The sequence below is a fragment of the Telmatherina bonti genome (assembly GCF_933228915.1).
Source record: "Telmatherina bonti genome assembly, chromosome: 11".
NCBI classification, from domain to species: domain Eukaryota; kingdom Metazoa; phylum Chordata; class Actinopteri; order Atheriniformes; family Telmatherinidae; genus Telmatherina; species Telmatherina bonti.
In genome coordinates this window covers 29831875-29845080 of record NC_136629.1, presented here as the reverse complement: position 1 = coordinate 29845080, position 13206 = coordinate 29831875, and the positions used below count along the sequence as shown (strand labels likewise).

General features: G+C 39.7%; 1 protein-coding gene across 1 annotated transcript in view; it reads right to left on the bottom strand.

Annotated features, from left to right (window-relative positions):
- Nucleotides 1–13206, bottom strand: part of LOC306762372 (disintegrin and metalloproteinase domain-containing protein 12-like) — a gene marked incomplete at its 5' end in the record, with an annotated part of 120519 nt that overhangs the window by 92988 nt on the left and 14325 nt on the right. The window contains one exon of the mRNA XM_079248815.1: nucleotides 11862–12045. Within this exon, the coding sequence (XP_079104941.1) occupies nucleotides 11862–12045 (184 nt within the window). The remainder of the gene's footprint in view (nucleotides 1–11861; nucleotides 12046–13206) is intronic.

Sequence of the window (13206 nt, the reverse complement as noted above, 5' to 3'; positions counted from 1 at the left end):
CCTTACATTTAGAGATTGATAGAGTCCTTTCACAAAAACACTGCTTATTTAAAAAAAACAAAAAAAACCCCAAAATCGTTCATGTTCCACAATGTTTAACCACCCTTGAAGTTACATAAATATTTTTTTCAAAATATCAACACTTACGAAACAAATTTTGTCTTGGTGTTATGCCAGCGACAATGCAACTAATGTTATATATTCTTAACGTGAGATTCGGACACTGTTGTCTTGCAGTTTAGAGGTGCATCAGCGACTGATCAACTTAAACCCATTCTATGCCTACAATTTCGTTAATGACGTGATGCACAACAAAGGTGCCTCAGTCCCAACATGAAAGCCAAATGCTTTTCATTTTTCTTTTGATTAAGCACAAATGCCAACAAAGAGAAGTACTATGGGGCCAGAGGTAAAAAGAAGAATGTCTAGCAACACATCTACAGCTCATGCGTTGCAATTTTCCTGGGCATCATAAGCCTTTATGTGTCTTCATGAGCAAATACCTTAAGAGTTGTCCGCATGTAAGCAGAAAATTTAAACAACGCAGCTTTTCTGTGTTTTTTCATTCACACACAAATAAAATGTTTGTTCCCTGCATTAAAGTCTTTCAGGGTGATGGAGATGTTTGGCTTGTGGTATCTGTGTGTCAGCTCCTTTAATTACACACAGCATCTCTACCAGTAACATACTGTAACCTTTTAAAAAGGAACATATTAAACTTCTTTTATGTGTAGACAAGGCCCTGGTCACGGCTTGCCAAAAAAAGCCAAGGTGGAATCTCTCTGCAAAAACACAACTTAGCAACCATTACACTTTGGCATGTATACAGTGTAAACAACACTGATAAGCTGTGATATCTGAGAACTGTGGAGGTACTGGGGGGCAGGGGTTCTCCAGGTTATCATTTTGCCCTACCTCAGCCTTCCCTCCTCCCCCTAAAGTAAACTGGAGGTACTTCAGTGCACTAGCATACATCTCAAAGTAAATATTTTGGATGATGTAAATGATCTGCTGATGGACTCAACCATTAAAAATGAACTTGCCAGCTATTGTAATGGAGCAAAAGTTTTCTTGTCCTACTAGTCATACCTGATGCATATTTTTTCTGCATCAGCAGCAACTGTACTTCAAAATAGTGGAACTGACAGATTGGAAAAAGTCAAAGGAGCTCGACAAGAAATGAGCCCGTGAAGCAGAGTGGAAATTAAAAGGGAAGATGGCGCAACTGCAAATGCACTCAGATGATGCTCAGATTCTGGGAAGACCTTCGCTTTTTTCTTAATTCTACCTCAGAAGCTCCAGGTTTTACATTCTTACAAAATAAACCTATGGATTAAGGGTGCTTAAATGTTTTCATCAAGCTTTCTCATCCAATTACAGACACTGTGTGAAAACCACTGACCTAAATATGGTGAAGGGTGTAAATAAATTGTGCCCTCAGCCATAAAGTGACCTTAACAAAGCAAACCGTCAAAAGAAGTCACTTTGACCAAGTTTAGCCTCTTAATAGAACTGTTCCTCAATGTAAAATCAGCATCTAACATGAATTACATGAATACCTGAGAGGATATTTAATTGGCTGAATGTCAGAGCAGCTCAGAGAAGAGAGAGGCAGAGCATAATATTTCTGTCTGCCATATTACAGGTTGTGACAATGACTTTTATTCCCAGAGAGAATTCACCTTGGGTTTTCTTTCAGCAGGAAGACACTCCTGCTGTCATCAAATCAAAAGAAGCATGATCCTGGTGTGTATTTTCTGTTAAACAATACAAAAAACTTTGCTACTGACAGTTTTCAATATGATTTCCCCAGATTCATAGTCAAGAGTGGCAAGTGCATGTTTGTGTGTGAGTGTTTGTGTGTGAGTGTTTGTGTGTGCTTTTTTTTCTTTTTCTTTTAAAAGATCAGTCGAGCAGTAGCTCTACAAAAACATTTGGAGTTAGAATTAACTTCAAATAAGTGATCAGGTGAATATATGAGCAAGTTTCAGTAGGTTTGCTTACTCAACCCATTCTTGTGTATTTTCTTTCTTTATTTTTGAAGGGTGTTAAATATTGCCGTGTTGTTAAAGTCAGAGGTATAAAAAAAAGTCCGAAATTACCCTTTGGCATCAGCGCTCTGACACAACATACACGATAATACTGGATGACGACAGCAAATGCAACAAAAGTCGTTCTTGGCAGTTAGTTGAAACATGGAAGTTCACAGCGACGCAGCTGGAAGGGAAGTTGAGGAGTATCACAGTATATACATATTTTGTGAGTTTGAGATCCCTTTGAAACAGTCCTTTTGCACTTGCTTTTATTTTCTTCCAGTTTTACATATGTTTGGTTCTGTTTAGGCAATTTTATGAAAAACTGAATGAAAATTTGTGTTTTTACAACCTGTATCTATGCGAGTACAGCCACTCTTTTGTGTCAGGACATCACTATGTCCTTGTGAATCAGCAGGATGTGATTACTAGTGCAAGTTCACTGAGCTTTAGGGATAATTATGCTCTCAGAATCATCTGAGTCATACTTCATAGCAATCAATGAGACAGCCGTCAGGCTATTTTATCCAATGCCAAAATGATCAACCTTGTGGTATCATTGGAGAAAAAATAAACGTGTCACCAAATGATTCATTTTCACTTTAACCTATATAAAGGATTCATGGTATAATAAATAATGAAACATGTCACAGAACCGCATACAAGGAAAATGCACATGGTTTAAAATAAGCAGAAGTCTGTCTGTAATGAAGCTTTGACATAAGAAGTTATTATAAACACCTGGAAGTCTTTGGAAGCTTGTTTTTCTGTAGTTTGGCCACAGATGTAAGAGAATCATGGAGTTCTAAAGATGCGTTTGAGACCTTCTTGCAGATTCTCAGGGTTTTATAATGTTATTTTAAGGACACATTACAGAACTTTGCCATTTTCTCTGTCATATACCCCCTATAGATGGTTAATTAAGCATCCATCTTGTACCTGACCTGTTCGTTCTCTCTAGCATCTTACAGTGACTTGTTTTGTCCCTTTTCTCTTTCAATCTCCGTGTGTTTCTTTACAGAATCAGCAACATTGCATTTTTAAAAACAGCCAGTGAGTTTTCTAGCATGAAGAGAAACTCTGCTGCAACGTTACACAGCTTCGAAAAAGTTGTACAGTGCGGTTTCTCAGCCTCGGGACGCTGCTGAGCAGCAGCGGCTCCAGAAATACACATGATAAATGTCACAATGCCATCGAACGAGTCCAGAACACTTAGTTTTAAGGTCAGGGAATTACGTAGTGCGTCTTTAAGTCAGCTAATTTCAGATATTACTGTGTTCAGCTCTACAAATCATAAATACAATGTTTAATACACAACATGAAATATGTTTCACACCAAAAAGAGAACAAATAGTAAGGAAGCTGTGAATAGCACCACTCCTATTAAATAGTATGTAACCATCTGAGCATTTATTGTCCGTTTTTCTACGAGGGAACTCTTCCCTGTTCTAAAGCAGCACACAAATAAATAAATAATCAAATTGCTTCTTTTCACCTGGTAGACTAATCTGTTCAATTTAAATAAATTGTTTTTCTATCCCTGCAATGCGCCTCCTCTCAGCATTTAAAAACCACCAGGGGACTCAGTCTTAACCACATTTCAAGCTTTTTATCCACAGTGAGAAAGAGGGGCTGAGACATACAGAAAAAGAAAGAGCCCTACAGCTTTTTAGAGGCGGCTACAGTTTTAGTACTCTTTCGTTGCCTCATTTCAGCATTCCCTCCTTCAATCAGTTCCCACATCACTCACATTTCCTGTGATGACACACTGGAGTAATTAGTCTTGAAGTTGAGATGGTGTTAATCCTGGATGAGGGACCTCCCAGATCCATTCCAAACAGAGCACCCCAATATTGACCTGACAGAGCAATCATCGGCTCACAGTGAAATAATGGTAACACAAGATTTCTCGCGGTGGGTCAGTGAGATTTGCTTGTGTGTCCCATTCCCATCCTGTGGGAGCAACAGTGGAAAAGTCAATTCCTGTCTTGTTCTGTGCAGATTTGGGCATTACGTTTCAGAGCCAAGGGGATTGGAGCTTGGAGGATGTGGGAATTAGCAGGAACTTATCACACATGCCACCAAACAGACATTTATGGGAGGAGATAGAGTTCAATGGAATGGATTGGAGTCCTGCTAGTAAAATGGTTTTATGGATCAGCTGGTTAGCCTGTCAGTCATTCAACCATTTTGGCCCCATCTCTACAAATGCTGGAAGGATTTGCACTGAATTGTGTATACAATAATGATCCACAGGTAACATTAATGATCTACAGATAATGATCCCCACCTACTGGGTAATGGTTCTGGAAGCAGGGTGAGCTGGTGGAGTGGCCCCCCCCCAGAACACCAGCGGCACAAACCCACTGCCACTACAGCTAGAATCTCAATACGGACATGAAAAGTATTATGTTAAAGTCATAACTGAGGAACACACAGACTTGTTCACTACTGCTGCAATTCTATAAATGGTATGTTAACAGTCAATGGTCGCTCACCAATAAGAATCAAACAGCGGTCAAAAATATAATAATGAACGAGTGTGGTAGAAAACCACCACTGAACACATTTTAGGACATTTCTGACACATTTCCAGACTGATTTGAAAACAATAAATTAGTCTGTTAAAGGTTGGCCAATAAAACAACAGACCAATATGTAGAGTGCTCTTTTTTTTTTTTCTTTTTTTTTTTAAGAAAAGACTAATTTCTGGTAATATCTGAGATATTTGATCATTCAGGAAAAACAAACATCTGTTGCTTTACTATCTGATGATGCCATTTGAAAAGTTGTTTCTATCCTGAGACACCTTCTTAATGTGAGCTAGTCATATGTTCTCCTTAAATGAGTCAACTCGAAGAGCCAGTTCTTTGCAGCAAATGGGAAGTGCCAACGCTTGTTAGAGAGACATGAATATTCAGCTGCTCTTGCTCAATTGTTCTGACAACAGGGTCAGGGCTTTATTTTGATGAGCACTCCATGTAAGCAATCGCATGTGAGGAAACATCATTATGTGTTAGAATGAAGGACACAGATACTGCAAAGAGATCGGTCAGATTTAAAATTGGGAAAAGATGAAAAAAATGAACAAACAAAAAACTATTCGTTTGATTCATTTGGTGTGTTTCTGTACACAGTTGGGTTATAGTTTTTAATAGTTAAACAACATACATTCATTTCCTTAACTGTTTAATCCAATGAAGGAAGGCTTGAGCTTTTCCCAGCAATTACTGGTTAAACAACAGCAACTGCATATATAAAATGAATAAAAACTTATCACATATCAGTAACGGATACCACTGTAACTGTAAATGACTCGTCCACATATTTAAACAACTGATTGCAAAAAGCAGTTAATACAATGTGGTGCGTAGATGATAGCCTTCATTATTGAAGCCAACCAGAGTCAACATCATTAGCCTACATTAGCATTAGGACCGCCCTGTGATGGACTGGCGAGCTGTCCAGGGTGTACCCTGCCTTTTGCCCAAAGCCAGCTGGGATAGGCTCCAGCTCCCCGCGACCCTGAATTGGATTAAGCGGTTTAGAAAATGAATGAATGAATGACCGAATAGCATTAGGACCACAAATATAAAGTTCCATAGCATCACGTCTGCTGTTAAACATCAATACCTTTACTGGTATCTCTCTTTAACTTGTAAAATCTAGAGCAACTTATCAGCAGCTACCTTTCCTCTCTCCAGACTCTGCATGTGATGACACAGTGGAGCAAAGCAGCCATTTCTTAGACGCTGTAATATTATAATCGCTAGAGTATATTAGCACCTCGCTGGCTAAGTTAATTTATGCATCTTCTTTGGATGCTACAATTCACAGACACAACTCAGGGTGCTTAATTTGATTTACTCAGAAAGATGGAACGCTGCATTAGTTCATTCAGGACACAAGATTTACGTCGCCTCTTGTACTGCTCTTTGTTTCACATTTGGAAATTTGAATTCTCATTTCATACCATGCACGGTGTGCCAAACCTTTTAACAAGGATCAAGGGGTCTTTAACATCCCTCACTCACAGGTCTTTATTTGCAAGTGTTCTCACCGCTGGCTATATTCTTCTTAAGAGGCTCTATCCTTTCCATCAAACGCTTCTTTAATACAAAGGCAGTTGTTTGAAGAGCAGAGCAGGATCCAGTCGACAACATGTAGAGGTAAATACACTGACACAGAGGCGTGCGACCTTTCTGTTGACAAAGTATTGATGTTGGTCAGCCTGGTCGTTGGGCCTGCTGTGAAGCAGTGTGAGTCCCATGCCCAAATCCTGATGCTGCATCAGTCCACTTTGTTGTTTTCCTTCATTTCATTTGACTGAAACCGCAGATTTCTTGAGAAAAGTGGTGTTTTGGAGAAAAGTAAAACAGAAAAGTAGCTGCTGCTGTTAAGCGTCCTCACATCCACCAGTTTTTCTGTGCGTGTTTGTGAGTTTGCAGGTTGCAATACTCCCCTTTTATTCAGCCGCACCTCGAGCAAGTCATTCGTTTTAAATGTGAGAACTGGCGCTTTTATGTTTGCACTTCTTTCAAATAGAATGCCTGCTGCCACTCTTCATTACAGAATAAATATCTACATCTTCCCATTTAAAGATAAGACGCACACAAAATGACTCCATGTCCCCCTTCTTCTCAACATCTATTCATCATCCTGGGCTTCCCGTCTTTTTATTAAAGTGATGTTTTTCTCCTCACTGCAGATGAAATTGTCCCACAGAAACACCAAAGCTTCACAGGAGGTGTGACACTTTTCAATTACTGCAGTAAATTCACACCTGTCTTTATGTCAGGCTGATGCAGATTTAGGGGGGGAATTTACCCACCCTGCTGTGGTGATTCCTGTTTCCTGGTGGGCGCGGTCAGCTGACAACTGGAGGCACAGCTGATCCACATCTCAGCAATCAACGAACCACCTATTTAAGACCAGCTCTGCCTGCTATCCAGCGCCAGATTGTTGATTGCTCTGCAGTAAAACAGCTCTCGGCCTCAGCGCACGTTGCTTATGCTTGACCCTGATTGTAACCTGTCCTGTCTTCCTCCTGCTAGAGAAAGCCTGCCTGTTCGTTCGCTTGCTCCCCTGCCTGCCTGCCTTCCTCCTGATGCCCGCCAGTCTGCCAGTCTCTGAAAGCTCCGTTGGAAGAATTCACAGGAATCTGTGGAAAATCAATAAACCTCTCTCTGTACTCAAAGTGTCCGCTCTTTGGATTCTACTAGCCCTTCACCTACAACACCTGCATCACACACATGACTGACTGCTGTTTGTCAGGGATCTGTGGGTGGCGGTGGTCTGCAGCTTTGTTTTCATACAGAAACTCTCTCATATGCTCTTTCTTTCCACGCTCTCTCCTTTGTCTCACTAATGACACGTGGAATTCCTCAGGGTGCGGTTCCGTGTGTGCCCGTAATATTCACAGTTGCCGCTGGTTTTTTTGTGTTGTGTTGCAATCTCATAACATCTAATCTGTTATATCTGCAACTCTGTCATCCAGAGGCGGCGCAAGAGAAAGCTAAATCACACTGATGGCTGTAATGACCAGTGATGCTTAACAGAGGGAGACGTTTCAAACTGTGCTTGTCCTTCCCTCATGGCCAACAAATCAATGCCAGCCTGTCCTCAAAATGTCAAGCGGCAGCCACCCCAAGGGTTTGAAAGATAAACCAGGGTGAGGTTATTTCCTGAATGGATTTAGCAGAAATGTTTTTTTTCGTTTGTTTTAAACCAGTATGGCGGTCATCTGCTAGCATTTCACCAGTCTGAACAATGGGTTTGAGTTACTTCTTCGGAGGGTAGGGCTGTGCAATAAAAAGGCAGGATTGCATGAACTTGTGAGTTAAAGGCACCCAGGGCAGTTTTTTTTATCTTCACTTTTCACCAGTTTAAGACAACAAAGACACTCTAATCTTTCTAATTAATTCTGTCTGATGGCTCAGTCTGACCAGCTGATATCCTCAAATCTAATCCAGGTCATTTGGCTCTGTCTCTTATTTATTGAGTTTCCTGTAGGCTGAAAAAAAAAAAGGAGATAAAAGATCAGATCTTCAGAAAACTGGCTGATACGCAGAGGAGAAACAAAGACGCAGACAGACTTGTAAACACAGACCGCTTGATTCTTAGCCTTGGGGGACTCTATTTTGTTTTATTTTTCATGTGAAAGTTCAGAAGGCATATGAAGTCTGAAAATAAATAACATTTCAAATGAGAACAAGCAAATGCTTTTGCTCAATTGTTTCAGTAAAGACTGAGCAGTTTTCTGCAACAGCTACTGCTAACACGATTTCTGGACATTTACTGATTGCAATATTTACAAAATACTCACGTTAGAAACATCTAAATGTGTTTTAGATTCCAAGGGATGGATAACCAAACCGACAGATTTACAGTTAAGCACAGTTGCTTACAGATGCTAAAATCCTTTTTCTCTTTGTGATAATGCATTGTGTCTATAGGCATCATGTGTTTCTGCAGAATCCTCTATTGTAAAACATGTGCTTGTAAAAATCCACTAAAGTGTGTGATTGCTGTGTTCAAGGGTAGTACTCAACGGGACACCTTCAAAGCGCCTCCAAAGGAATTCCTTATTTTCTGATCCATCACTTTCTTCCGTAAACGCTAACACAACGGTTTCTGAACTCCAGCCAGGTAGCTGATTGCAGCAGAGTGCTGGCACACTCAGACATAATCTGGCACCAGAAGAGTGGATGTCACTCAGCTCTGGTCCATTCAAGGCTGCCAGCTTTGGCAGTGAAAGGTAGCAGCGGTACAGAGTTGGGTTTAAAATTCTTTTCAGTCAGTGGCAATCACGCTAGCTTAGGGATAGTCAGTTCATGTCGGTGGTCGACGTTTGGTTCAGTCTGGCAACGCACGCATTGGGCTCAGATTTGCAGCCATTTGTGTCAGATTTTGGCAAATGTTAAGCCAAACCTTTATGGCTAAATATTCATTGATTAAATTACATTGTATTCAGCAGTTTTACTTACACATTCATTCATTTGCTATTTCTTAACTATGCACAAATTTGTTGTTTGCTAAACACAATCTGTTGGATTCCCAATAAAAAAGGGGTTTATATGCCTAAATGACCCACACCTACCTCCACAGGTTGATTCATCAACATAAATGCAGCAATCTTGCGCCCGATTAAAACTGACAAACAAGTTATCCTTGTAATATGAAGAATACAAAAGCATTTTTTCCTTTAATTTGATTTGAATAATTCTGTTTAGACATTGAAATAAAAATCTTTACAAAAAAAAAGCCTTACAAGACATCCTACAAGCTCTTATATATACCAAAAGCATCTTATTAGAATGAAATACTCTTTTGAGAAGTGAACAGTGAGTTCATGACTAATCTGCAGAATAGCCATTAAAAGAAAGAGACAAAAAGTGTTTTTCCCAGTCTTACTGATAAAATATGATTTATTCAGTAGATGAATAAGAGTGGTGCAATTTTTGTTTTTTCTGCTGTTTCCTCTAATGATGCAACAAACTCAACAGCACTTCTGCTGTCTGTAAACGGGCTTAATTTATCATGTCTATTCCAGGAGTAGACTGTATTGAATTTTCCAATGAAGAAATGATTTTGTGCTCAACAATCTTTCAATCCTGTAAATCTCCAACCAAAAAGGTTCATCACACGCCAGTTTTCTTTATTCCACATTTCCGTATCACCTTGTCTAACATGGTTTGACCATTTTCAACAAGAAAGTTGTTTATTCCAACTGGGCAGGAATGATCATTAAAACTGTACATGCCTTTTCCAGTTGATAAGGCCTTAAAGGGATCTATGTAAGGGATCAGCTGTTAGAGTGACCAAAATCCTTATACGGGCACAAAGCCAACATTTGCCACCAGATTAATGGGACTGAAAGCAAGACCAAAATGATTTATAAGCCATGTTTTCTTCTGATTTGGTCACTTGTGCAGAATTCAATCTTTTTAACAAATTAACTGCAACATTTCACTTTCTTTTTCAATGACATAATTTTCTGATCTCCCACTGAGTTTTGTATCTCTGCGTGATAAGACAATTCTCCACAAGCGCTACACCTTTTACAGCCACAAGGGGGATCGTCATCATGTATTCTCAGACATTTGCTGATATAATTAGAAGGGTAATGCCTGTGTCTATTTAACATCCCCCAATTACTGTGGTACTTTGAATCCTTTTACTTTTGTTGAAGTTTTTTCTGTTATATATTTGCATTGATGCATCATTTACTTACTTCTTCAAAGCCCAATCTAAGTAAAAAGTGGGAGAAAAGTGGTTTTTATTCTGAGGTCTGAAGTTTCATTTGTACCTTAAACAAAATGTAAAACAAATAAACAAATGAAAATACTTTTTGAAGGCTATATTTAACAGATGATCAAATTAACAGTAGTGCATTATTGTGTTATCATTGTATCCACCAGGGGGCAGAAGACAGCTGTCAGATTGCATACAACGGGGTTTTGAGCCAAGATTTTACCATGCAGTTATGCAAAAGGTCTCTGAACTCTAAACTGTATGCATCAAATAAGATATGCATGGCATTGTAGCGTTAAACATTGGCTACTAGCAGGAAGAGGTATTCATTCGTCTGTAAAGCATCAAAACCGTACTGCACCTTCAAAATGAAGACGATTAAAACATCCATGCGAAAGCAAAACAATGCGGTTCAATGTAAAACAACTTGGAAATGATTTTCCATCTGCGGCTCCCATTGTTGCTGCCATTATTAATCACAAATATGCAAAGCCTATAGACAGTAGATGAATAAAAAAAAAAAAAAAAGAAGCTGCATCATGATAGATACTGACAATATGTTTTCCACCCAAGTGGAGTCAGGCCATGATAAAAATTTCAGATAAAGACAGGAGTCAATATCCTGCTGACATCAAAGAGGCTGCCCTATTTTAACGCTCACACTACCTCTTCAAACTATTTTTACTCCATGCATATGAGCAGAGCCTATGAGTGAAAGCATTAATGACCCCACACTGAGCTGATGGGCACAGTAGACATCGCCAGAGATGCATCTTTCTGCTTCTGACAGCTTGGGTAATTAAAGGGGACGATTGCTCATAATTTCTGTGATGCTATTAATCAAAAATCATCTGCATTGTTTTGCGACTATAACAATAAACAAGTCTGTGACAATAAACTGTAGGTTCCTTATGTTCCTGTTGGGCTATATTGGGTTTGACATTTATAGGGTGAAATAATAATCTTTCTATTATCTTACAATGAAATGATGATAAAGTTGTTGACAGTAGGTTGGCCTCATGTATAATTAAAGTTGTCTGTATCACCACAGAAATGTGAACATCCTCTTGTGCTTTAAAAAGCCTCGTCATCCAGCCTGCTCCTGTTTTCTGTCTTCAGCTTTGACATTTTGCGACCACAGGAACATAAAATATTTGCAATGAGAGGCACAATGTTCAGTCTCATACACAGTTATTGCTGCCCTATGCATTCAGTAGATTAAATCTTGCAGCTGAATAAAAAAAAAAAAAAAAAACAGCATCCTTCTTTGGCTCATGTTTACAACGTAGAGATGAAGCTGCATCCTCCTGGATGTTAAACTCATCTGTTCATCCGACAACAGACTCACTTCCTTTTATTGTTCCATCCGAGCAGAAAGATGGATCTTAAAACAAAAATACAAACTCCCATTTCCTTTTCTGATTGTGTGTGTGAAATACACAGAATGATCCACATTTAAAAACTCTTCATACATCCCAAATGTGACAAAAAATGAAATCCAACTTCAAAGATCAACTTCATATGGCCAGACTGTGGCTTGAAATGTTAACATTTATAGATAGGTTGGAAACTTACCCTGTTTGTCAGCGTTTTCTACAGCCGTGGACAAACACCAGACGTGGAGAGTGAAGCCCAGAAGCGCAAAGTTCCACCGCCGCCTCCAGCTCATCATGCCCGGGTTGGTGCGGGTGGAACGGGGCAAAACGCTCCGCTCACACAGCGCTTTTACCACCAGACAGAACCTCACACAGGTGACAGGCTGGAGATACGTGCCAAGCAAATTCACAGTGATTTAAGAATGGGCAAAGGTAAGGGTTAAAAAAAAAAAAAAAAAAAAAAAAAAAAACACACCCAGACTCCAACGAGATTCAGCCGGCTGTCACTCCAAGAAAGAAGCTGTCAAAAACTTTTACAACCAACATGTGGAGGTAAACGCTTTAAGGGGGAAAACCTCCAGAAGCATGTACTAGTGTTTTTGTATGTGCAGCTCGGATTATGTTGGATAGAGGCAGAAAAAGGCAGAGAATGAGAGGATGTTGGAGAGCAGAGTGAAGCTGCGGAATTGCTGTCGCCTCTCATACTGGAGCAGCAACACTCTGCCATGTGCGCTGTGGATCCTGCTGGGTCCTAAAGCCGGCTCGTGACGACTAGACCGAGAGTTTTAGTCTCTTCCAAAACGCCCATGTGGCATATGCATATGTATATGCACAGATCGACTATAATTACTTCAAAGAATATGCGACTCCTAGTGGTCACCAGAGGAAATGCATGCAAATGCTTGAACACATTGGAACTGTATGGTGACCAACCATACAGTTGAGTCTCCTGCTGATTTTAGGCAGAGGTGGTAATTACTGGTCCAGAAAGTAAAAGTCTTGGATCTACCTATACATTTAGAACAAGTCTTTTCACTAAGTGGCTCGTTTACCTGGCAAATAAACTCTGCTCATTAAATTCAGCTTGTTTGGTGACAGGTCGGAACAGCTGCCGGACAGAACTTTTACTTTCTGGACCAGGAATTGCCACCTCTGATTTTAGGACATAATATAATTTATCAAAACATACATACAAGCTTTACCAGTTCCCATGTACCGTGGATAGATGGAGACCACATTGTTAACGTTCCCTGTAGGTGCAGCACTTAACATAAGACATAACATGGTCACAATGCAACAGGTAGAGAGCAAAGGGATAAATGGTTCGGATGATTTTGATGGTTCAAAACAGAAATAATTACGATCCAACCTTGAAAATTTCATAACCAAGTGATTTTTTAAATATATATATCTCATCACATTGAAGTAATGGTAAAGCTTAAACCCTGCGAGGAATCAGTCAATGATCATAACCGTGACATCTCAAAGCTTAGCTTTGTAGCACTTCTCATCAATCAGGCAACTCAGTGTGCTGTAGAGGATGA